Here is a 25,272-nt window from a genome sequence, read left to right on the forward strand (position 1 = left end):
GGCCTGCAGTCTCCTGGGAGGTCACAAGGTTACATTGCAGAGAGGTCACACTGCCTGAAGGTCATGTTCCTAGGAGGTCACGTTCCCGGGTTTGAAGCTCAGCTGGGCTGGAGGGAGCGGAGCAGGAGGGGAAGTCAGGCCACAGCACTGGTCGAGCACAGTGGCTCTGGGGCCTCGCACTTGGTGGCGGCCTCCACCCAAAGGTGCCTGAGTTCTGGCCTCGGCTGGGGCCTGTCCACTGTGGTAGCAGACCCATGCATGGCCCCAGTGAGACAGCCACGCACTAAAAGGAGACCAGAGACTCGGGGTGTGTCCAAGCTCAGAAGTACCTAATACGTTCTCCCCCCACCCCGCCCTCCCCAGAGGTGCAGCTGGTACAGTTTCACGAGCCGGGCATCTTCAACTACTCGGCCTTGCTGCTGAGTGAGGACCAGGACACCTTGTACGTGGGCGCCCGGGAAGCCGTGTTTGCCTTGGACGCACACAATATCTCCAAGAAGCAGCATGAGGTATGGTCTGGGCTCCCTGCTCCCCTGCTGTCTGGGCCACACACCCTTTCCAGTGTTTTCTCCTCACATCCACACGCCAGCCTCCTCTTGGGGCGTCGGGCCCTCTCTTGGCTGTAGAGCCTGCTGACCCCAGTGGCCAGCGCCACGGACGTCCTGTGCGTCTAGCAAGCAGCCTTCCTGTCACCGGGGCTGAGGGCCCTGTCATCCTGAAGCTTCCTTCCCGCCCTGTGTCCACGAAGCCCCATCTCAGGGTGTCCCCTGGCAGCCTCCGTCCTCCCCAGGCTGGCAGTTCACCCAGGGATCACCCTCTTTTTATCTTGGATTTTTGAACGTTTTATTACGGAAAATCTCAGGGCCACACGGGAGCAGAGGGAGTGAAGTGATGAACCCTGTGCCCTTTGAGGCTCCCGCAGGCCGGGGGTTCACCCCCATCCTCCCATCCACGTCCTCCTCCTTTGCTCCCTCTGGGAGGCCTTGCAAATCCTAAACACATGTTCTTCATCTGCACATGTTTCCCTGAGCATCTCCTAAAGGAAGGGACTCCTTTTTTCAAAATAACCAAGATATCGTATTGCATCCCCAAAATTAATTTCATCAAATAGTGTTCACATTTCACGGACTCCCTCCTAAACGATGTTTGACTGTTCAGTTTGATCGGGTTGAACTCAGGCCGTCTGTGTGGCCAGGCACTCTGTCTGCCGTCGAGTCGCCATTCCTAGGAGCCGCCCTGGGTCTGCTTGCTGGTAGAGCCACTCGTGGCCCTGTCCGGCCCCCAGCCTCAGTCTGGCTCCTGTGAGAGGCCGGACCCTCCACCCAGGCGGGCGTCCTCCTCCTGGCCCTGGACCGTCGCAGTCTGGAGCACGTCAAGGGTTGCAGGATGGGACGTCCCACCTCTACCTTTCCCTCTCCGTCTGTGAGCTGGAATATCGTCTGTGACGGGGGAATGCCCGTTGCCAGCTCTTCACATCTCCCGAGGCCAGTTCCTTTGGACATGGCAGGATCACTGCTTGAAATCTTCGCCTTTTATTTACTAGTTTTCCAAATAATGAGTAAGTTCTCCCCAAAGGGAGACGGTGGGTTTTTGGACTGTTTTTGGTTTTTGAGTATGACCACGACTCGTGGATTTAAACGTGTTTGAAGTGCCTCAAGCCATTGTAGCCAGTGCTCGAACGGTCCCTTCCTGGCCTCTGGCAGCCTCTCCTCTCCTCCTGAATCCTTAGACACACCACCCTGGTGGTTGGTGTAATTTTCTGGTTCTCTGGAATCAAGCCGGCCCACGCTCACCTTGTGCCTTTTCTGCCCCAGATCTCTTATTTTTTGGTTTCATTTTGTGTTAGTCTCCAGAGTCAGGCGTAGAACTTAATTTCTGTTTCACGTAAACAAGAGGCTGGTCATGACCCCGTGAACATAAAGTGCTTGAAACAGTAGGCCCTTAGAGCAGAGGGATGCCAAGGGCCTGCCCTGCTCAGCCCCTAGTCCCTGTGTTCATTGAACCCCCTTCCCCTGAGCCTTACTGTCCTTTCCAACCACTCGGGCTAACACTGCCTTTCAGAATCCTGTCTTGGGAGCATTGTGATTCCACCGTGAGCTTGTGCCACCCTGCAGGTGCTCAGTCAGAGCCCCCGTTCTGTTAATGCCATCACTGTGGGTAACCGAGAGGCTTAGGGCTCTGCAGACGTAAAAGAGGGAAAAAAAGTGAAAGGACTACAGCCAAGCTTCAGTGAAAACGCCGTGATCAAGGGCCTGTCAGAGTTCATGTTCCCGTGTCCTTACGCATTGCCTGTCGATAATGATGAAATTGTCTACATTTTAATTTCTAAAGGAAGCTGCTATTGGAAATGGCACTTTGTTCTGCTTTCATGTGCCCTGATTAGCACTTCCATTTCTCTGAAAACACATTGCTAGGGGATTCACTTCACTGCCATGCAGAAGCACCGTGTGCTTCCTGACGTCTGAGTGGCCGACGGCCAGCTTTGATTCCCTGGGAGGAAATATATTTTGGCATCAATCCTGGAATATCACACGGGCAGATGGGGCATCTTGGGGACAGTGAGGCAGGAGCGTGGGAGCCTTGTGCGATGCAGCGCTGTTGCTCCCCGTCCTCTGGAGGGTGGGGGGCTGAGGCATCTGCCAGCCTGGCTCGTCCACCTGGTGTGGAAGAAGCAGGAGCACAGGTCTCAGCGGGAAGACATCTGACCTGAGGGAGCCCCGTGGCTTCATCACTTTCACCTGCTGCCGTCACATAAAATTTAAAGCATCATAACCGTGCTGTCCCACTGATAAAGTAAACGTCAAGACATTTTACTAGACTCGAGAATCAGTTTTGAAGGGATGAGAAAACCCACTTGATGTTTGAAAATGCCTGCAGTTTAGGGAACTCCCTGGCAGTGCAGTGGTTAGGATTCTGCGCTTCCACTGCAAGGGGCACAGGTTCGATCCCTAGTCGGGGAACTAAAATTCCGTGTGCCATGCAGTGCGACCAAAAAAAAAAAGAAAGAAAAGAAAATGCCTGCAGTTTATTTTTTTGATAAATAATTGAATCCTCCCCACTTTCAGTCATTTAGTTTTTGCAGTTTTTTTCAGTGAATGGCAGTCATCTGGGAGGCGCCTTCCAGGCCCCCTGGCTGCAGCATGAGGATCGCAGAACTTTCATGAAGCCCTGTTGCTCACGGGTCCCAGCGTCTGCTCTCTGAGCCTCGCTTTTCAATCCGAGATATTAATGTCTCGAGAAATAACCTGTGCTCTAAACACCACCATGTGCTTTGTAAACTGTATGTTTTTTATACCAGTATCTCCTTCTAAAGGGGGAACGTGCACTGAAATGGACTCTCGTTTTTCCTCACAGGCATATTGGAAGGTCTCGGAAGATAAAAAAGCAAAATGTGCGGAAAAGGGGAAATCAAAACAGGTAATTTCTTTTACAAGCTTCAGAGCCCACCCAGGCCTGTCTTACTTGTTTGACTCTTCCGAACGCCCTGACCTCTGTGGTGCAGCCCAGGCAGGTTGCCCCGCCCTCAGGATGCTGCCAGGCTTGCTCACGTCATCGCGACTCCTCCGGCAGGTTACCTCCCTATTCCCAAGTGGCGAGCCTGGGGCTCTCAGTGTAAGTGCCAGACATACTAGGCTTTAGAAAATTACTTTAAAGTTTATCTGAATTGAATTTATTCAAATGGCCTGATACTTTGACTACAGAAAAAGATGTCTGATGCCTGCTGGCCTAAAGGTGTACAGTGCAGGGTTCATGCCTTCCCTGAGCCCCAGTGGCCTGGAGGGGTTGCTATAGGATTTCTGGATTGTTGGCAGCATCTGTGCCTTGAGATACTGCTCCTTCTCTAGGAGATACTGGGCATCTCGGTGTGGTGGCCATCGGGAAGCGCTGGGCTGAGTGTCCATCCATCTCCCTCCAGAGCTCTGGGTTATGGCTTCCACCACTTGGGCCGCCCTGCCCCTAAGTGGTGCTGGGCCGATGTTGGAGTCTTGGGGTATAAGCGCCCCGTCTTCCTTGGTAGTTGGTTAAGACAGCTGAGTTATAGTCAATTTCAGTAGTTGTTGGCTAATTTCAAAGCAATTTTGGTTAAGACAGCTGAGTTATAGTCAATTTCAGTAGTTGTTGGCTAATTTCAAAGCAATTAAAATTTAAAAAAAAATGTTTTGGCTAAACTTTTTTAGCAAAGTACTAAACACTTTCACCAAAGTTGCTAAATCCGAAATGAGGGAAAATGCAGGCATTGCGCTGTAATAACAGGGGTCGCAGGGAGTTGTCTTAGAGCTAAGTTAGAACAGGCACTTTGGCCGGCCCCACGTGGAGGCCATACAGCGGACAAGGGTCCCTCCCAGTTCTTTCAGGGACGATGAATTACTTCCAACCAGTTTCAAAACAATCACGGCAAAAAAAAAAAAAAAAAAACCTTTCCCGAGTGGAGATAATTTCAGATGCTAGCACATATAATCCAAGTACATTTCATCCTAAAATAGCGGCTGGGTTCTTCAGTGGCATCTGGTTTTCCTGCGGGGCCTTTCTGACGTGGAGCCGGGCTCGGAGCCCCTCATTAGTCCTGCCTCTCCCCTGAGCTAGGCGGGCCGGACACACCCCTCTCCTGAGAAGCACTGCTTCCAGTTGCGTACATTGAGGCGTCGAGGGTGGGGTCCCCCAGAGGAAGGGAAGGTGGAGGGAACTCTGCCCAGCACACCCCGCCTCGGGCCTGCCAACACAGTGAATGGTCTGTGTGTTCAGTGACAGTGAATGCGTGTTTCCCTGTGCTGGGTGTCCAGTAAGGTTTGAGGTCAGCTTTCAGTGCTTCTTGAATGATACATCTTTGCTGAGTATAAATCAGTGACGGAGGTGAAATCTCTTTGGCGCTTGACAGCGGCCTGTGGACCCTGCAGAGGCAGAAGCACTCTGGCCAGCTGCAGCTTTAGGTTTGTGCAGGGATGGAGCCGGGTCTCCGGGAGCCTGCTCCCAGCGTGCCAGGCAGGGCAGGGCTGGCCTGTGCAGATGGATGCCACCTGAGGCCCGAGGTGGAAGGGTGGCCGTGAATTCACAGTCGGGTTGGTCATCAGTGAGCTGTGAGGAGCTGCTGGCGGGCGTGTGCTTGGCTGGTTCGTGCTCTGCAGCGAACAGGCTGGACAGCCGGGATCACGGAGGACGTCCGCTGGAGCCTGCTCGGTGGCTGACCCGTGCGTTTCTCTTCCTTGTAGACAGAATGCCTTAACTACATCCGCGTGCTGCAGCCCCTCAGCGCCAGCGCCCTTTACGTGTGCGGGACCAACGCGTTCCAGCCAGCCTGTGACCACCTGGTAAGGCCGCGCAGGTCCCCTGGTCAGCAGTTAGAGCAGCGTGGGGCTCGAGGCGGCGGCGAGTGGTCTCCACTCTGCAGTCTGGGATGATTTTCTCCTGCCGGCTGTGTGGGGGTGGGGGTGGCCCGTGGCTCCGCAGAAGGCCTCTGCCCACTGACCGGCCTCCTCTAAGCCTTCCTGACTGTAAACCACCATGATTGAGGGCATGACGGGTGCAGGACTTACAGGACCGCTGGCCCATAGTGCAGAGCTGGCAGTGGTTGGGGGGTGAGACCTTCTGGGAAGGCCAGTGTTGACAGAGAGGAAGCATCAATGTGCCCTGATCCAGCATCCTGCCTATTTCTCCTTGTCACATTTTGTATTTTGTGAGGGAGCCCTGGCTAGGACATGGGCCCTGGTCAAGTGGAAAACTCAGGACTTCTGCTCTTGGATCCCTTGTTCTTGGTTCATATATGTTTGTGTCTCCCCCAAATCCATACGTTGAAGCCCTAATTCTCCAAATGTGATGGTATTTGGAGATGCAGCTCATGAGGAGGTAATTAAGGTTAAACGTGGTCATGAAGGCGGGGGCCTGATAGGATGATGGCCTCATAAGAAGAGGAAGAGACACCAGAGCTCTCGAGCTCTCTCCCTCGGTCACGTGAGGTCACAGCAAGAAGGTGGCTGTCCGCAAGCCAGGAAGAGGTTTCTCATTAGGAACCAGCCATGCTGGCACCCAGATCTCGGACTTCTAGCCCCCAGAACCATGAGGCGGGAACATGTGTGGTTGCAGCTCCCCCGACCCTTGTCTGTAGTCGTCATGGCAGCCTGGGCTGACAAGGACAGTGTCTGCTGCTCTGGTCTTGGGGCACCACCTTCAGTGTTGGCTGTTGGGGTACAAGTTGCCCACTGATAGGCAGTTCTGGAATTCTTCCCTCTGAGGAGTGACAACACAGTGCCAGTTTGCTGAGCGGTTATAGAAGCGGGACCCATCTCTCCGTCACCTGCATCATGCCCTTGACTCTCCTTGAGCCTCGTCAGTTGTCAGTAGGGTCCTTTGGAGAGGGGCCCTCACTCTTACACCACCCTCCCACCACTCCTGATTCCCTTGCTGACGGGTAGCCGGAAGGAGAGAGCGGATTAGACAGCAGCATCTCTCTGGGAGATACTCTTTTTATTCAGATAATCTGATGAGCCATTTATAACAACCACAAAGAGGGAGGAGTGTTTTAAATGCCCTTGAGGATCGATAATGAAGCACAGTTTCTAGTGTTTGTCCCTATTTAGTGAGTAACTGTCAAGTGTGAAGTATGCTAAAGTGGAAGCTTGGTTTGCTAGAACCCCAAATTCATTGGAATTAAAAAAATGTTTTCTGGGCTTCCCTGGTGGCGCAGTGGTTGGGAGTCCGCCTGCCGATGCAGGGGACACGGGTTCGTGCCCCGGTCCGGGAAGATCCCACATGCCGCGGAGCGGCTGGGCCCGTGAGCCATGGCCGCTGAGCCTGCACGTCCGGAGCCTGTGCTCCGCAATGGGAGAGGCCACAACAGTGAGAGGCCCGCGTACCGCAAAAAAAATAAAAATAAAAAAAAATGTTTTCCAAGCTTGAGTTGGAGATACATGACGGGACAAAGTATGGGCGAAGTAAGGACCTGCTTCGAAAACCTTGTATCCGCACACAGACCCCTGGGGTGGGGTCCATACATAGGGTGGGTCTGCCTGGCTGTCTGTGTCCACAGACTCTGGCCACAGAGGTTGGGATCGGGGTAGGGGGTGCATCTAGGTGTTGAGATCTTCAGTCCTCAGACAGACTTAGTTTCTTTTTCCTTAGGTCACATTAGTCGTATTAGAAACATTTTGCACGTGAAAGGATTTCCTGGCTAAACTCTAGCTAGAAGCTTAAGGTATGGAATTTAAACTTAAATTCCATAGGCATGTCAGTTGTTGAGGTAAGGGAATCATATGTTTCATTGAAATCTAGACCTATATTTTTTCCCAATATTTAAAAAAAAGTTCAAACCGACAGAAAAGTTGATCACACACACATGTTCTAACTCCACAGATTGCATGGTTGGGAGCGTCCGTATGTGTGCACAGGTGTGAGCACACCCATGACCCCTAGATACCGTCACATGCCTCAGAATAATGACATTTTCCTACAGTAATGCTGGGTTTGTCATTATATCTAAGGAGATATACAGTAATTCTCTAATGTCATCTGACCTCCAGTCCCTGTTCAGATTTCCCCAAACATCCTCTTGAAATGCAGTCAGTGCATCACATCAAGTGGGGTGCACTGTCACCCCAGTTCACACCTCCTAACCTAAGAGGTGAAAAGTCTGTATATTGTTTCCACCAGCCTGTTAGAAATGTAACTGCATCTTTTCCCATGCCCCTGAGCCCTCTCTGCTGTGTCTGTGACACGTTTCCCTCGCTCTGACAGACAGCAGGGCTGCCCATCCACCCATCGCAGTTTGGGTGTCCATCTTCTTAAGCTTCCCCAGGCTTTCAGGTGGAAGATGGTACCTCACTTTCATTGCCTTGTGCTTCCTGGCTTGCCGGCAGCTCAGGCATCCTTTCTTGTCTGTGCTGCCAGATAGTTTTCTTCTTCTCTAACTTGCTGTGCTTTGACCATTTTCCTCCTGGAAATGCTTTATTACTCATTTGTACAAGCTTCTTGTATATTCAGGGATGGAAATGCCTCCTCTGTCATTTTGCAGGCATTTCCCCCACTTGGTCACTGTCGATCTCTGTCTCATTCTTCTGTGGACAAACGCTTCCCAGTGCTTTGTGTACTGGATCTGTCTATTTTTTCCCTTACTTGGCTTTGGGCTGTCTTGTCAGGTGAGGAGAGATTATCCCAAGACTGAAATTGTCACCCATACTTTCTGTTAGTGCAGCACGGTTCCGTTTTTAATATTTAAATCTTCGATCCACCTGGAGTGTGTTTCGATGGGTGGAATGAGGTAGAAATTCTGCTCCTTTTTTCCTGTTATCTGTTTATTGGATAGCCTGGTCCCCCGCTGCTTTGAAGGCGTCTTTGTTGATATTAAAGTTCTGCGCATGGCCTTCCAGTCCCTTCCGGAGCATATCCTGTGTTTGGTTCTCCCTGGCTGTTCTACGACCCTAGAGCCATCGGCATTGAGGTCTCCGTCCTATAGGAGAGTCAACTGAGGCTCCAAGATCTGGAGGCGCTCTTGAGGGTGTCAGAGGGTGCCAAGGCACCAGCGTCCAGACCTGGGACCAGGGGGTAGACCATGCATGTTCTCTCTCTGTCCCCCCAGAAGAGTGAGTCTGTAAATTAAATGGTCCCACAAAGATATATTATGACTACAGAAGTTCAGACATTTTATGGTACTCTTTCTTTTCATTCAATTATAGAACTTAACATCCTTTAAATTTCTGGGCAAAAATGAAGACGGCAAAGGAAGGTGTCCCTTCGACCCAGCACAAAGCTACACGTCCGTCATGGTTGGTGAGTCCTGCTCTCAGGGTCTGTCCCTGGCTTAGCTCTGCTGGACCCCCAGGAGGTCCCAATCCTCCTCCTCCACAGGAGTCTCCCTCTGCTTCGTGCCCATATTCAGTATCCTCACAGAAGGTACGGGAGCCTCTCCACAGACCCGCTGGTACAAGCTTTCGAATTCATTGTTCAGTAGGATAACCAGCCACCTCCACAGTCCTCAGGTTAGATTTGTAGGAAGAGATCATCTTTTATCTGTCGTTTGTGCGAATCATCTGCATTACTCGGTCACATTGAGTTAATGCTCCTATTCGAGGGACGTTTGTGACTGAGCCATGACCTGCCTTGGAACGGCCTTGTACACCCAAGGCGAGCAGGACAGGAGCCTTGTGCACCCACTGTTGTGTTTGTTACTTTACTGGAGGCAGGAGTTACTTGCGTTGTGTTACTTATTGCCCCTAACAGTTTAACATGGAGCCTAAAATTACCCACGTCAAAGAAACAAAACAGAAGACTCAGGAAGCAGAAACACGCGCCCAGAAGCAGGGCGATAGCCTCTCCGCTTCCTGGGAGGACTTGCGTTAGCTTGGGAGGAGAATGTGGTGCTGAGCATCTGTCCCCGGCACTGGTGTTGATTCCCTTTTCCTCTTTCCGCCTGAAGATGGAGAGCTTTATTCTGGGACGTCGTATAACTTTTTGGGAAGCGAACCCATCATCTCCCGAAATTCTTCCCACAGTCCTCTGAGAACGGAGTATGCGATTCCTTGGCTTAACGGTAAGAAGCAGGTGGCGTCATGGAAGGTGTGTTTCTGCTCGGGATGGCTTCCTCGCCGGCAGAGCCCTCGCTCCAGTTCTCCTTTTGCCGGCTCCCAGCCTCACAGGAGGGCATCCGCGGCTCACCCTCCTGTGTCCCGGGGCTCGTGTCAGCCCCGGTGCAGGAGGGGCGCTTCTGGAACTGCTGGGGGCTCCACAGCCAGCATCCACGGGCTTCTTTGCTTTCTCCTCTGCTAAGAGAGCGCTCTTTCAAGCCTGCCTTTACCCCATCTTGAAAACGGATCTGGGAGGCTCAAAATGACGAGCTCAGGCTCGTTACGTCAGCACGTGATATTATACCATAATCTCCGGACATCATGTGTCCATGTTGGATTCACGGTCCAGATGGCTCACAGATGCTCACAGGGGACTTTTCTCGTGGGCATCGGCCAGCCAGCCAGAGCCTTGGGGCACCTGGATCTGGTGGTCAGCAGTTTGTCTCTTTTAGGCACGTGCTGTTTATTAAACTGGCAAATGCATATCTTCCGGTGGGTCTCCAGGCTATGGTGGGATCTAGCTCCCTGGGGCCCCCAGGCTGCCTGCCAGTTGGGAGGCCCAGCCCTCAGTTGTTGGGCTGGACCGGGAGGCTGTGCTTCAGAACCCCCATCCCGGGCATCTCCTTAGGCCAAGGAGGGCAAGATGGGCACCGTCATCATTCCCGAGCCCTGGCGTTTGTTTGGGGTGTGGCATGGGCACCCTCCCACTTCCTCGATAGGGGGTGCCCGGGCCCTCAGTGTGCACAGGCATAACCAGAGTGTCTGTTCCCTGCAGAGCCCAGCTTCGTGTTTGCTGACGTGATAGAGAGCCCGGAGGGCGGGGACGATGGGGACGACAAGGTCTACTTCTTCTTCACGGAGGTGTCTGTGGAGTACGAGTTCGTCTTCAAGCTGATGATCCCGCGGGTAGCGAGGGTCTGCAAGGTGAGCCCAGCCCCCCCCTTCTCTTTGGTCCCAGCCCTCAGTGAGAGCGTGTTGCCCAGGCTCCACACTTCCTGCGAGATGTCCATTTCCCGACCACTTTATTTTCTTCCACCCTACAGTTGTCAGTGCGGACGGGCCGAGGGCTCGGGCCCCTGTCCTCCCTGCGGGCCTCCCTGGAGACCCCAGGAGCACCCGCCCCGTGTGTGACGATGACTGTCCTCAGGGCTCTGCTCTTAACACACCTCCCTCAAACCTCCCCCAGTTTATAAAAAGTTAGCTTTTCTGTACCGTGTTAACCAAATTCTGTTGGAATTGGGGTTTTTCCATTCCAACGTAAAGATGGGGAGGGGTGCGTTTTCACTGTGTCCAGAATAAGTGAGGGTACGTCGATTTCACGTTCTTCTGCATCCAGTTGTAAGAGTTTCAGTATTTCTCTCCAGACCGAGTCATGTCAGGGGTGTTTCACGATTGCTGCTTGGTGGTCAGTTCACTAAAAAGTGTTTTGGAGAAACTGGCAGGACCAGAGCACCTCAGCAGATAACTTGGGGGCTGGAAGGGAGTGAAAATTTGATCTCCCACAAGGAGCGCCTTTTGGGGGAGACCACACTTAATACACATTGGCCTGAGACGGATTGGGGAGCCTGTGCATGCACTAGCCCCTGGCTCTGCCAGTCACTCACGGACGGGTCGTGAGTCTGGATATGCACATGAGCCAAAGGGCCAAAGCAGTGAACATGTGCAAGGATGGCGGGGGTCTGCTGCGTGACACAGAGTGTGGGCAGAGTCGAACGGTTGTTCTAGCTGCAGTTGGGAGCCTGCTCGTCGAGAGGGCTTTGTTGGTTTGGTTTTGCGCTTCAATCGATGACCCGAGCTGACATGAAGGGAGTTGCTGGCGTCACTAGTCGTCTGCAGCCGGCTTTCCTTTTCAGCCTTGGCTTCCTTTCATTCAGGCAGAGCTGCTTTGGGCCCAAGTACATCACTTATCACCTGCTCACAGGGGAAGTCTGCCCTCCTCCTACCACGTGTGTCTTTGGGGTTACAGGGGGACCAGGGCGGCCTGAGGACCTTACAGAAGAAGTGGACCTCCTTCCTGAAGGCCAGGTTGATCTGCTCCCGGCCGGACAGCAACCTCGTCTTCAACGTGCTGCGAGACGTCTTTGTCCTCAGGTCTCCCGGCCTGAAGGAGCCCATGTTCTATGGGGTCTTCACCCCACAGCTGTGAGTGCCCGGGTGGGTGGGTGGGTGGGTTGGGGGTGTTTTCGCTGCGCCCCCCACTTCAGGGCAGTCACGTCGCCCTTTCCTCCCCAGGAACAACGTGGGGCTGTCGGCCGTGTGCGCCTACAACCTGTCCACAGCCGAGGCGGTCTTCTCCCGTGGGAAGTACATGCAGAGCGCCACGGTGGAGCAGTCGCACACCAAGTGGGTGCGCTACAACGGGGCCGTGCCCACCCCGCGGCCCGGGGCGGTGAGTGGACCGGGCTCTCTCTCCACGGGGAGTGGGCGCCCACCCGGGACTGGGTAGGGCTGCGGGCACGCTCTCCTTTTCCTGGTTTTTTCTCATTGGTGTGTTGTGTAACAGCTGTGGCTACAAACTGCCCGAACAAGAAAGCTCTTCTGGCTGGCCCAACTGTTCTGTGGGATTAACATTGCGTAATAAAATTAGAGCTTTTTCATTTTCTGTTTCTTGCAGAGAAACACACGATTTCTTGGCAAAGGGATGAGCGATACTCTGCATTCGTTAATATGAGTCACATTTTTCTTTCTCTTAAGAGTAGTGAATTTTATGTAGAAATCAGTGTGGGTGTCTAGGCCGATGCGGCTGCATCCATTTATTATGTGACTGGTGAGCTGGGCCGTGTACATGGCCCATGGGTGGGGTTGTGACCTGGGAGAGTGGCCTGGTGCTTGGAGCTCACTCCCCCAGGATGGTCCCCCTCTCGGGGGTACGTCTCTGCTAACACAGGTCAGTTCCTTTCATGCGTATCTCTAAGCAAAAGGTGTTCACCTGTGGTCGTGAATTTTGGTTTACGCACATCAAGAACTAGGACAGGAAAAAGAATCCTTTGCGCTCTTGACCTTTATGCTATTTATTTTTAGAATTGGACTATTTTTAGCCACTTTTAGAGGCTTCTCTTCTGGGAGAGCTGTGGAATGATAAGTGTGTATTTTTCAATTTCAAAAGTGTGATATGCTTCTCTCACTTATGAATGGATGAAAATTACTTCATTGACTGTATCACGAGACACTTGTGTCTTGTGGACAGAAAGACAGTTGCATTTCCTTCCTGCTTTATAACTGTGTCTTCAGATTCCTGAGGAAAGGTCACCTCAGCGTTTCCATTTTTTCGAGAAATCCACCGTGTAGTCCTAAGTTCTTCACCTCGGGGAAGCCTCCCCTCTTGTGCAGAGCGCGCGCCACGTGCCCGTGCACCCCGCGGTAACGGATGGTCTGCTCCCTTCAGTGCATCAACCGGGAGGCGCGTGCGGCCAACTTCTCCAGCTCCCTCAACCTCCCAGACAAGACTCTGCAGTTTGTCAAAGACCACCCTCTGATGGATGACTCCGTGACCCCGATAGACAACAGGCCCCGGCTGATCAAGAGTGACGTGAACTACACGCAGATCGTGGTGGACAGGACCCGGGCCCTGGACGGGACGGTCCATGATGTCATGTTTGTCACCACAGGTGGGTCCCGGGCCCTGGGTAAGAACATGGGTGAGTCCAGCTCATTTCTGCTGCCCGGAGCCAGCACCTCCCCCAGATGCCTGAGTGGTTTGTTATAGCACAGAAGGGTTTCTGAGAAGTCACCACACCCAGGTGGCTTCAGATCTCTGTGACCATCAGAACACCTGGGGCGCTGGTTAAAAATGCGAGTCCTGGCCCAGATCTAGAAATTCCGGTGTGGTAGGTCTGGGCGGTGCGAAGCGAGGCTGGTGAGAGCCGGCACACGGGCACGTCCTACCTCCCTGCCTGACACCTGTCCTGACCTGCCATGGGAGACACACCTTTCCTGGTGGTCCGTAGACTCCGACACAAGTCTTCTGGAACGGTCTTGGCAGCCAGGCACAGCAGCAGCTGGCAGGCTCTGTGGTCAGCTCTGGGTGCTGCCCAGCCACCAGCCTCCCCTACCTGGGGCTCCTGGCACAAGGATGGCACCCTCAGAGGCCAGTGCAGCCCAAAAACCACGTCATGTTTGTTTGGAGGACACGGTGTCCAGTACTCTGATGAGGGGTATTGAAGTCAACAGAGGGCTGTTTATTTTTCAGATAAAAATGGGATGACCCATGTCAGTCCGGTTGTTTATTTTGCTGATGGCTTTTCCTTTTCTGTGTCTGATGCAAAAACATCTGTTTCTAAGCCTCCTACTGGGGGAAGGAATGGGAGGCAGAAGAGTGACCGTTGGCTGCGTGGCCGACGGAGCCAGCACCGTCCTCTCCTCCTGGGGAGTAAGTAACCTGCAGCTTTGACCTTGCAGACCGGGGCGCCCTGCACAAAGCCATCAGCCTTGAGAACGACATCCACATCATCGAGGAGACACAGCTCTTCCAGGACTTCGAGCCTGTCCAGACCCTGCTGCTGTCCTCCAAGAAGGTAAAGTGACCGGGTGGCCGGCTGGATGGCCCCACGTCTCGGTGACCACAGGCTGGGCTGGGCTGGGCCAGGCAGGCCCCGTCGTCCATCTGGCCTAGAGGAGCTGACCTTCAGGCTCTTAAGGAAAGTTCTTCCATGAGCTGTGGGGTATGGGGTGGAGGGAAGGCAAACTGTGTCCTAAAAGCTGCAGAACCTCCCTGAGTTGTTGGGACCAATGTACGATGCCATCGGGGGGCTCACTGGCCTGTGAAAACACTTCTTGTGCCGGAACTTGGTGAGGGTTAAGACCCAGTCAGTGGGGGTGCCCTCCGTGCAGCTTCCTCATCTGCACAGAAACGCGTCCTCTGAGTAACGACGCGCCGTGTCTGTAAAGCCCCGTTTCATGAGGCGCTGTCTCTTTCACCAGGGCCGGCCCGCTTTGTCCGGAAAGGGCCAAGAGTGAATGTTGGAGGCTCTGATGCCCATGCTGTTGCAGTTTGAGAGCAGCCGTGGGCAGTCTGGAAGCAAGTGAGCCCTGTTATGTTCTACCAAAGCCTCATGTACAGGCACTGAGCTTTGCAGTGCATGGAATTTTCATATGTCACAAAATATTATTATTTTGATTTTTCTTCAACCGTTTGAAAATGTGAGACCCACTCTTAGTTGATGGGCCGTATAGAAACAGCCAGCGGGCTGGATTTGCCCTGTGGTCCACAGGCTGTCCCCTGCTGTACATCCAGAGTGGCCTTTGGGAAGTGTGCCACCCGGTTTACAGCCGGGGTGGGGAGTGAAGAGCAGAGCTCAGGCCGGGCACCGGGTGACCTCGTCCACGTCCTGGCTCCAGGTGCGTGACTGTGATCCTGGGTGGGCCAGTCCTGCCTCGGTTTCCTCATCTATACGGTGAGGGACGGCAGCCCCTGGGACTGTCCCGGCCCTGCCCTGTGACTCCACATGCTGTGACACCTGGGCCGACAGGCTCTGATCAGCATCAGAAATTGGTAGCCTGGCCATGCATCGAGTTCCCCTCCACTGCAGGCCCACCCATCGCTTGGCTGCTTCCACCTGCACCCTGTTTGTAAAGCCTTGCTTGGGAGCACCAAGCCAGGCTGTCCTTGCTCCGTATGGCGTCGCCCTGTTGCTGAGATTTTCCCTTTTGACTCGGGACGCTCCTGGGCCATCCTCTCTTCACGCTGGAAAGAGGCTGTTCCTCCAGCTCCTCAGGGCATCCTCCCTTCCCTGGCTCCAGGCTGGGGCCTCCACCTGGCTCGTGGGGCCCAGGCTCACTCCTCCCTGGGCTGTGGGCAGTAGGAAGGGGGTCCCGATAGCCAGGCGAGAAAGAAAAGAGGGCGACCTCTCGGTCAGGCGCGTATTTGCAAAGTCCACACACGGTCTTTCGTCCTCTCCCCATTGTCATGAGCTTGAGGAGTTGGATCTGGTTTTCAGACTCCCGTAGCAGGGTCACCTCCCCTCTTGGCCGCCGCAGTGTGTGTTTTCTCGCTCCAGTTCTAAAAGGGAAGGAAGACGAAATAGCCTAATGGGGTTAGGCTACCAGACATCTGTACCTCTCGGGTGGGTGCTTTGGGCCCCCTTTCCCCTGGGCTCACCTGCATCGTTGTTGAAACAGGGAAGCCTAGGAGCCCTTCTGACCACTGCCACGTTGCTCAGGTGCTTCAGCCCGGCTGGGGCAAGCACCCTCAAAGCCTCCAGATGGTCTAGTACTCATCAGAACCAAGGCCAGGCCCCCAGTGCACACGTGTGATGAGAACAGGGCTCGGCTTTGCCCCACGACATCATTCACAGACCCAGCTGGCCCTTCCATCCCGAACCCAAGTCTTCCAGGGCGTGTGGGTGCTAATCCCATGGGAGGGATGGGGGAAGGAGAAGGGAGGGAGGGGGCAGGACCACCTGTGGGAGGTCTGGCAGGTCAGTCCTGTGCTCACCTGCCTGAGGTCAGGATTGGTCATGTGGCCGGGGGCTAGCCATGCAGGGAGCCTGGCACCCCGGGCAGTGAATTGCCTGTTCCCACAGGAGACTCCACTGTGCTGGGATGCGGCTCGGTGCCCATGGGGTCCCACACCTTCTCCTGGGCTAGTGGGAGGCTAGGGTGGCTTCAGAGTGCTGTCCGTGCTGCCGTGGCAGCAGGCAGCGGCTGTTCGGGGTAAAAAGACACCTGCTCCCCCGTCCCCATTCCCCACCCGCAGCCTCTTCTGGGTCGATCATGCCTGGCTCTCGTTGCAGGAAACTGACGAGCAGCTGCCACAGGGCTGGGGGAGCACAGGTAGGGCTGCCAGGGAGGGGGGTCCCTTGTCACTACCTGCCCTCCCCTGACAAGTGCATTTGTTTTTTGTTTTTATTGTGGTAAGTGTACATCATATAAATTGTACCACGTTCATTATTTTTGAGTGTACACTTGAGCACCATTAAGTGCATTCTCATAGTGCAACCCTCATCCCCACCCATCTCCAGAACTTCTTCATCTTACAAAACTGAAACCCCAGACCCATTAGACACTGACTCCCCCCTCCCTCCCATTCCCCAGCCCCTGGCACCCACCATTCTCCTTCCTGTCTGTGTGTGTTTGACTGCTCTAAGAACCTCGTGTTGATATAAGTGGAATCCTACAACATTTGTCCTTTTGTGAGTAGCTTATTTCACTCAGCATGATGTCTTAAAGGTTCATCCATGTTCACGCTTCCTTTTCAGGGCTGAATAGTATTCCATCCCATGCCTCCACCACGTCTGGTTTATTCACCCACTGGTGGACACTTGGGTTGCCTCTCCCCCTGCCTCATGAACAGCCGTGTTCTCCAGCCTCTTGTGCATACATGGCAGGCATGCTCTGGGCCCATGGAGCAGGCTGAGTGTGGTTTTCCCGGGGCGCACTTGGATGGTGAGGTGCCACCTGTATAGCAAAGGTGGGAGCTCCTCCAGCTCTGGCCCTGTCCACCCACGATCACCCACCTGTGTACACAGAGACCGAGATGTGACTGAGAGAGCCCGGTGCTGCAGCTGAGGGCACAGCCACCCAGAGGGTGGGGACCCGCAAGGGGGCCAGCAGGAGGGCACCTGGGCACGTGTGCACTCAGCAGATCTCACAGGTGCCGGGTGGTACCCGGCCGGCTTGTTTTCTCTCACAGAAGAGCTGGGGTGAATAGTACAGGGGTCCTGCGGCCCTTCCCCAGCGCGCCTGTCTAACCGAGGAGGCCCGCTGGTGCAGCGCCTGCACTCACCTCCACACGCCCAATCCCCGCGTTCTCATGACCTGCTTTTTGACTCCAGGGCCCCCCGTGGCCTGTCCCTCGGCGTCTGTCTGACGGCTCCCGTCTGCCCTCATCTTGGTGACCTTCACACATCTGGAGAGGACGGATCGGCGTTTGGTGGAACGCCCCTCGGTTTGGGCATATCTGATGTTTTCTCGTGTTGAAGTTGGGGTTGAGCGTTTGACAGTTGACCACTGTCTCGGAGACATGGATTCAATGACTTCTCAGAGTTACTCGGTTTCTCATTCCACGTTGTCCCCACACCCTGTAGTCTGTGGATCCAGTCCACCTGGGGGGCGGGGAGCTAAGCCCCAGCTCCTGGAAGGAGGAGTTGAAGAGTTTGGGGGCCGTGTTCAGCCCCTGCGGCGGCTGACTCTTATTTGTGGGTGACCTTGAGGCTACACCGACACCCGGCTGCCTCTCGCCCACTGACTTGCATGTCCACCCATGGGCCTTGCCTGCAGCGCTTGCTGCCGTGGGATCTCAAGCCACTTTTCTGTCCCCTTCCCATCCACATTCGTTGGAATCGGGGAGGCCCTGCCCTGTTGCGGAGCGAGGGCTGGAGGCCAAGCAGGCTGTGGTGCGAGGAAGATGCAGGGGTCACGTGGGGCTCCCCAGGCCACCTGCTCCACTCTGCATGAGTGTCCGAGCCCTCTCCAGGGCCCCTCCGTAGGACCCCACTGAAGTTGCCCACTTGGCCGGTCTCCCCAGGAAATATTTCCTCACCTCTGAGCCACGTGATCCCAACTGTGATACAGGGTGTCGTCCTGATTCCTTCTTACGACTATGGGCTCACCTGGCCTCATCTGCCCAGGTCTCTGCCGACATGGATAGGCTGGCACTGGGCCTGATTCTCTTTGCCACCTGCCATCACAGTTTGACTCTGTTGCACAGGGGACTGCCCTCTCTCGGCTGTGCTCACACACGGTGGGTCTGTGACCCCTGGGCCTTCAAGGCATCACAGGCCAGGAGATCTGGGGCAACGCCAGGGCCTTTGCACTCCAGCCAGACTCTGAAATTAATTCAGAACATGTCCTCAGAGGATAGATCTGTGTTTAAAATACTAAGTAAGCTCTGTGTCAACTTGGGAATCTTTGGACATTAATCAACGGCCTTTCTAGAGCATCAGGGTGAGACTGAGGCTCATCAGCAAAGGAGAGAGAAAATGCCGTATGTGAATTGCCAGCCCTGGGTCTGCTGCTGGGCTTCAGGTGGACTCCTTGGGGGAGCCCTCGTTCTAGCTGAGTTCCATGAGAAAATCAGCCTGCCCCAACTGCCCGTGCGCCCGGCTCCCTGCCAGTGCCGCGGGCGCCGGCGGCATCAGCCTGCGGGTGGAGACGTCCCAGGCCCAGCATTCCAGAACACGGAGGAGCCCGCTTTGCTCTCTACTTCTGAGCGTGGCTGTCCATTTCCCCAGCCGCGTTCATTTCTCGTAAACGTAGATGCGTGAGAAACGAATGCTTCCTTACTTGTTGAACTCCGTTTACTAGAGCTCTGTTCACTCTCCACCTGTGTTCACTGCGGCCCCGCTGGATTCCCACACTGACACGGGCCGTCTGTGTGCTGGTGCTCACGTGTTGCAGGCACGAGACGGGCTTTGGAGGCTGTGCCCTTTGGCCTCTGGTCTGGTGAGGCTGGGAGGGCAGTCGGGAGTGTCAGGCTAGCGGGTCTTCTTACACACAGAGCGGGCAGAGGAGGTGCAGAGATGCACTGCTGGCGGGTAGGATGAGGGTGGGTGCTCGGACGGGGGAGGGGAGGGATCTGGACCAAGGCCCAGCACGCTGTGAGTTAGCCTGTGGATGCCGCCCGAAATCCACCCGTCTGTCACGACGCTGCCGTGCAGATCTGTCTTGGATCTAACCTGGCCTCATTCCACTTCCTCCTCCAGAAGCTCGGGACGATGCTTTGTCATCACTGCCCATGAGCTAGACAAGCACCGGACGCGTTGAGGGCCGCCCCCACCCAGTGCCCACCGTTCTCATCTGTTTCACACCCACAGGGCAGGAGGTTTGTCTATGCCGGTTCCAACTCGGGCGTGGTGCAGGCCCCCGTGGCCTTCTGCGGAAAACACGGCACCTGCGAGGACTGCGTGCTGGCCCGCGATCCCTACTGCGCCTGGAGCCCCGCCACGGCCGCCTGCATCGCCCTGCACCAGACCGACGGCCCCAGCAGGTACCGGCCCCCCTGCATGCAGGCGCTCCGCCCAGCCCCGTGGCATCAAGCGCGTGCACTGTGTAACCTGTGCCCGGTTGTCTTGCAGGGGGTTGATTCAGGAAATGAGCGGGGATGCGTCTGCCTGCCCCGGTAAGTTGCTCCTCCTCGCTGCCTTCTCTTCAGGGACGGCCAGGTCACGTCACCATTTCATGATGCTTTGCTGGTGTGGCATTTCGTACATTTTGTTTTTCTTTCTCTACTCGGAACAGAGGTCAAGTAATCTCGTGGCAGACCCCAGGATGTTTCTCTGTCCCTTTTATCACAGAACAGGATGTTGAAGCCGCGCAGAGTGTGTTTGTTTACTGGAAGGCACTCTCCATCCCAAACTGTGATGTCTGCGCTTGAGATGCATCCTCTCTCTTCTGCTTAGCTTGGGGCGCGTTAAACAAAACCTACACCTCTTGTGAACGGGAGGGAGGAACTCATGAGATTAGTCCCCGTTCCCCTCGGGGGATCCCACCCCTGCCAGGAGGTCAGGCATGTCCCAGCTGAAGGCAGGCGTGCCCTGGGCCCCTGCCTTCCCATCCCTAACCCGCTCGCTAGCTGTCATCAGTTAAGACAGGTTTAGGAGGAGGGCGCCAAGGCCCACCGAACGGCTAGCACACCCGGCGGCCGCTAGCAGAAGCCCCGTTGTTCGATGCAGCGCCGCCACCAGAAGGCACAGCTGACCGCTGCCCAGCCTCCCTGGCCTGGGGAGTTTTCTCCTGGGAAATCAGGGTGCGAAACAGGATTTCTTCTGCTCAGAGTTGCCTTCATTTTCTTTGTCCCCGACGGCTGCCATTGGGGTCTTAATCTTTGCTTTTCCGTCACGCATGTCTTTATCTCCTTGCCGTTCTGGAAGATTCCATGTTGCTCCACAGGGTGAAACTCTTGTGTCCTCTTGTGCGTGTTAACCTAGTTTTGAAGGAAGTATCAAGCAGGGTTGTTGATGCTGTGCACGTTTATTTTGATGTTCCAGATAAAATTAAAGAAAGTTACCTGCAGCATTTTTTCAAGCATGGTGGCACAGCAGAACTCAAATGCTCCCAAAAGTCCAACCTGGCCCGGGTGGTGTGGAAGTTCCAGAATGGCGTGCTCAAGGCCGAAAGCCCCAAGTACAGCCTGGTGGGCAGGAAGAACTTGCTCATCTTCAACCTGTCGGAAGGAGACAGTGGGGTGTACCAGTGCCTGTCTGAGGAGAGGGTCAAGAACAAGACAGTGCTGCAGGTGGTGGCCAAGCACGTTCTGCAGGTCAAGGTGGTCCCTCGAACTCCGGTGGCCTCCACCTCGCCGGTCACACGGACAGAAGGGAGTAGGATCACCTCCAAAGCGTCAGCGGGCCCCACCCAAGGCTCCTTTGCCCAGACCCCAGCCGTGCAGGTCACCACTCCCAGTGCTATCGCCCTGCCCTCCAGCCCCGAGGGGCCCACCAGCATGTCCTGTGAACCAAAGATTGTCATCGACACGGTCCCCCAGGTCCACTCGGAGAAGACAATGTATCTCAAGACCAGTGACAACCGCCTCCTCATGGTTCTCTTCCTCTTCTTCTTTGTCCTCTTCCTCTGCCTCTTCACCTACAACTGCTATAAGGGCTACCTGCCCGGACAGTGTCTGAAGTTCCGCTCGGCCATGCTCCTCGGGAAGAAGCAGCCCACGTCGGACTTCTCGGATTGCGAACAGAGCGTGAAGGAGACGCTGGTGGAGCAGGGCAGCTTCTCCCAGCAGAACGGGGGGCAGCCCAAGCCGGCCCTGGACACCGGCTATGAGACAGAACAGGACACCATGGCCAGCAGGCTGCCCACTGACCGGGAGGACTCGCAGAAGATCGACGAGCTCCCGGTCAGGGACCGGCCATTCGACGTCAAGTGCGAGCTGAAGTTCGCCGACTCGGACGCGGACGGGGACTGAGGCGCCCGCTGCTCCCCGGGAGGTCTTCGTGTTGCCAGTTCAGTCCCCCGTCCAGTGCTGCGTAGGTAGCCGTGGTCAACGAACCTCAGTCTTCTGTGTCTTTTCTCTTGGGTCGCGCTTGTGACTTGGTTTCTCTTTGTCCTTTCGGAAAACGGCGAGCATCGCGGCCGGCCTGCTGGTCGGTGGGGCCCTTGGAGTCATGCCTGCAGGCTCGCCCGAGGCCGCTCTGTGGCGGGAAGACGGCCGGGCCGCCACTGGCCAAGGAAGAGTTGGGCCGTGAGCGTCCCCTCCTTGTAGCAGCCACTGAAAGAGAATTGAATTCCAGATTGGAAATGACGTTTTAGTTTATCAGATTGGTAACTTATCGCTTGTTGTCCAGGTTGGCACGAACCTTTTCTTCCACAGAATTACTTTTTAGGATTTTTGCTTTAATTATGTTGGCGTGTTGGGTCGTTCATTTTTTAAATTACTAAAGCAGATGTTTTAATATTTGGAAGATGTACATCTTCTGGATTTTGTTGTATATTAGGGTAAAGGTATGGCTTATGTTGCTTAAGATTCTCAGGGATAATCTTACTTTTGCTAAATGCATTCTTTTCTGCTTTTAGAAATGTAGACAAAACCATGTCTTGAGCACGTCCTTTTTTTTTTTTTTTTTTTTTTAAATTTTGTTCCTTAAGGGAAGCATCGTTTTCAGAGAGACTTTTTTTCTGTACCTTTTTTTTTTTACTCTTGTTTTAACTCTTCTGAGGAGAAGGCTGTGGAGGACTGTCCCACGACACCGGGCAGGGTTTGGAGGGACAGATGTGGCCCCCAGCGTGCTCTGGGTGGAGCCGGGCCGGCCCAGAGTTGAGAGGACGAGTGAGTTACAATCCAGTGCCCACGGCCACTGGTCAAAACCTGCTGCCCACACAGAACGTTCACCAGGACGTCTTGGTCATCTGAACATCTCCTTTTTCTTTTTGCTTCCATCTCATGCTCTCTGCCCGCCCAGACTCTCCCCTTGGCCTCACCGAGCTGTCCACAACTGGAAGGGAGCAGGACGGCCGGGGACAGCCAGGCTGCTGGTGAGCACAGCGCCCCTCCCACCAATGCCGCCGCCACGGACCTGCCAGGCCTGGCGCCCTCTTTCAAGGTGCAAGTGGGCGGCACAGTCTAACCATCACCGACGTCACGCTCCACATTTCCTGCTTTCCGGACACCCACGTAGAGGAGCCTTTCTTTCCGTGGCAAAGAGCAATAAACTCTGAGTGTGTGTGTAGCCTGTGTGGACAGTGTCATCTTCCAGCATGATGGGCTTCGACCGTTTTGGTGTAAACATTTGTGTTTTATAAGATTTACTTTGTTTTTATTTTTCTACTTTGAATTGTATACGTTCGGAAAGTAACCGAATAAACAGAAGCTTATATCCTCGACGCGGGCGCGTGGTTCCCTGTGGCTCTCCCGCCGCCGCCTCCCCGCGCGGCCTGGGCCCCTTTCTTTCTTGCACTTTGTGCCCCTTCTGTGGCATGCGGTGCGTTCCTGACGACCTCTGCCTCAGAGCCCTCTCTCTTTTCTGTCCTCTGTCTCGCAGCCTCATCTCCTCTGCCCTTTCCTCCTCCGGGGTCCTCTTCCCTGTCCTGTCTGGTCCCTGACTCATCTTCCTCTCCCCGAAGCCCCTGGCCGGCCTCGGGCCCGGGGCCTGACAGCCGCCTGCAGGTCACCTTGTTGCCGCCCTTGCTCAGCGACCAGGCCCAGCACGTGCATGCCCTGGGGACCTTCCACCTCTTCTGCCACGCCACAGGTGAGCGGGGCACCTGTCCAGGTGGGGGGCGGGCAGTGGGGGCCTCCTCCACGAGCACGGCCTTCCTGGCTGCACCTCTCCCGTGGTCCCCAGCGACACTAAACTGTTACCCTGAGGCTGTTCCTGTGGACAGCAGGGCCCGACCCGTGTTTTCCTCAAAGGGCCAAACTTCTTTGGCTTCTCCGGCCATGGTTTCTGTTGCAACTACTCAGCTGTTGCCTTGTAGCTTGAAAGCTGCCGCTGCGCGGGCACCAAAGTTCATTTACAAATGGCAGCTTGCCGATTGCTGGTATATAGGGTTACTTCGTTGTCGGCTAACAATTTGGGTTTGATGTATGTGGCGTTTGGAGATTTAAAACATGAACCATAGTGTCTCCAGAATGGGAATCGTTTTAACAACTTGCTTCAAGATGTTTAAATGCAGAAAAGATTGGGAGTCTGGCATGCCCCCTCGGATGTAGGAGGCGTTGGCACTGTGTTGGATGGTATCGGGATGGGGCGTCAGCCAAACCCACATTCCGAGTCTGTCCTGGGCTTTGGGCAGCGCCCAGTGGCCCGGTCTCCCCAGGGTGCCGTCTTCTAACTCATCAGTAGCTGTGGAGAGAAAGCACGTGGCACGTTCCGGGCCTGGCGGCTTGTTCTCTTTGCTCAGAGGCAAGGAATGAAGTTAGAAGGACAAGCAAATCTCATGTTGTTCCTGTTTTTGAGAATTTAAGCAAGCTGTGAGAAGCTTCTGGGTGTCACGCTGCTGCCTGATCCCCCGTGGAGTTGGCTCACAAGCCTTTGAGTGGCTCTGTCCACTGTTGACCCCGCACGTGTGGCCACTGGTGACTCCTGCCTGGGCCTCGGGCAGTGGGCAGGGAAGTTGCCAGTGAAGGTGACTTTTGCAGACAGACCTGCAAGGGGTGGGTCCGTGTGGCCCCGGGTCACCTGGGTGCTGCTCTCCACCACTTGACTCCCTTGGGACAGGGGCCCGGGAACTGCTTCAGGCCCCCAGGCCTGACCCACAGTGGCAGGGTCCTCCACAGTCACACTGGGGACCCTCCTCGGTGGTGGGAAGGCGGGGAGGCTCAGTGCTGGGGACACCAGGGTCCCTTGCTGGCAGACACAGGCCCTTGGGGACCCCATAGCTGGGCCTGCGAGGACCCCGCCCCTCAACAGAGCGGTTTCATGTCTGCACTCGGGGAACCTACTTTTTCCGAGGGCAGCCTGCTGTTGAGGGGCAGAGTGGACGGGAGCATGTCCCTTCTGTCTGCGGCCCCACGCAGGCCTTGTCCCCAGGCTCATCCTGCCGCATGTCACTGGGTTGGGTGTCCCCAGTGACACGTCCAGATCTAGGCAGGCGCTGCCCTCTTCCTCTCAACCTAGCCCAGTAGCCAAAGCCGGTTCCCTGTGCACTGTGGGTGTTCAAGTGCACAGTGTTTAAAAAGGCAGTGTCTCTGGCCATCCCCTCCCCCAAGTCCCAGAAGGCACCAGAACTAAAGACCAAGTTTCTTGTAAGGCTGCGGCTCTGCAGAAATGTTGGCTCCTGCCTCTGCCTGCAGGCACCTCCTCGTCCAGGTTGCTCCCACGTGGCCTCGGTCTGAGTGTCACTGCAGAGCTGGGCTTAGGGAACCATGTCACAGTGGCTCAAGCTCTGGCCCAGCTAAGGCCAGGTCGGCTTCTCACGGTGGGCGTGGCCTCGCGGCTGGGTGGCTCGGAGGGGCTTCTCAGCTTACTGTCTTCTCTGCATCTCCAGATCATGCTGGTGGAGTGTGTGTGCGCACCTGTGTGTCTGTATGTTGATGTGTGTATTTGTGTGTACATGGATATGTGTGTGTGCTTTGTCTGCTGACATATCTCTGTGCACATGTGTGTGTGTGTATGTCTGTTCTTGTGTGGACGTGTATGCACACATCTGTGTGTGTGTGTGTGTGTGTGTGTTTCTTTTTGGTCCAAAGCACTCTGCATGATGTGCCTTGTGGCCATACTTCCATTCACAGGCCCTGAGTCTTCAGTGTAAGGAAGACAAATTCCAGGTTCTGGGGTGCGTCTCCTAACTGCTGGCTGTCTTCCGTTTGAAAGCGATGTATGTGCCCAGTTAG

At 55.0% G+C, this 25,272-nt stretch overlaps 1 protein-coding gene across 4 annotated transcripts in view; it reads left to right on the top strand.

Annotated features, from left to right (window-relative positions):
• The window catches only part of SEMA4D (semaphorin 4D), a 122,836-nt gene that overhangs the window by 87,539 nt on the left and 10,025 nt on the right, over positions 1–25,272 (top strand). For 3 of the 4 annotated variants that reach the window (XM_082618239.1, XM_082618241.1, XM_082618240.1), the window contains 13 exons: positions 364–509; positions 3,355–3,417; positions 5,208–5,306; positions 8,664–8,757; positions 9,404–9,517; positions 10,327–10,475; positions 11,518–11,693; positions 11,784–11,940; positions 12,937–13,159; positions 13,950–14,065; positions 19,304–19,476; positions 19,565–19,608; positions 20,477–22,820. In XM_082618239.1, coding sequence (XP_082474365.1) covers positions 364–509; positions 3,355–3,417; positions 5,208–5,306; positions 8,664–8,757; positions 9,404–9,517; positions 10,327–10,475; positions 11,518–11,693; positions 11,784–11,940; positions 12,937–13,159; positions 13,950–14,065; positions 19,304–19,476; positions 19,565–19,608; positions 20,477–21,405 — 2,483 coding nt within the window. In that variant the 3' untranslated portion in view covers positions 21,406–22,820. Of the gene's footprint in view, positions 1–363; positions 510–3,354; positions 3,418–5,207; positions 5,307–8,663; positions 8,758–9,403; positions 9,518–10,326; positions 10,476–11,517; positions 11,694–11,783; positions 11,941–12,936; positions 13,160–13,949; positions 14,066–19,303; positions 19,477–19,564; positions 19,609–20,476; positions 22,821–22,978; positions 23,189–25,272 lie in introns of those variants that run through there. The other variant, XM_082618242.1, reaches the window with a different exon arrangement.

This window comes from Mesoplodon mirus, assembly GCF_964341445.2.
Source record: "Mesoplodon mirus genome assembly, chromosome: 1".
Classification (NCBI taxonomy): Eukaryota; Metazoa; Chordata; class Mammalia; order Artiodactyla; family Ziphiidae; genus Mesoplodon; species Mesoplodon mirus.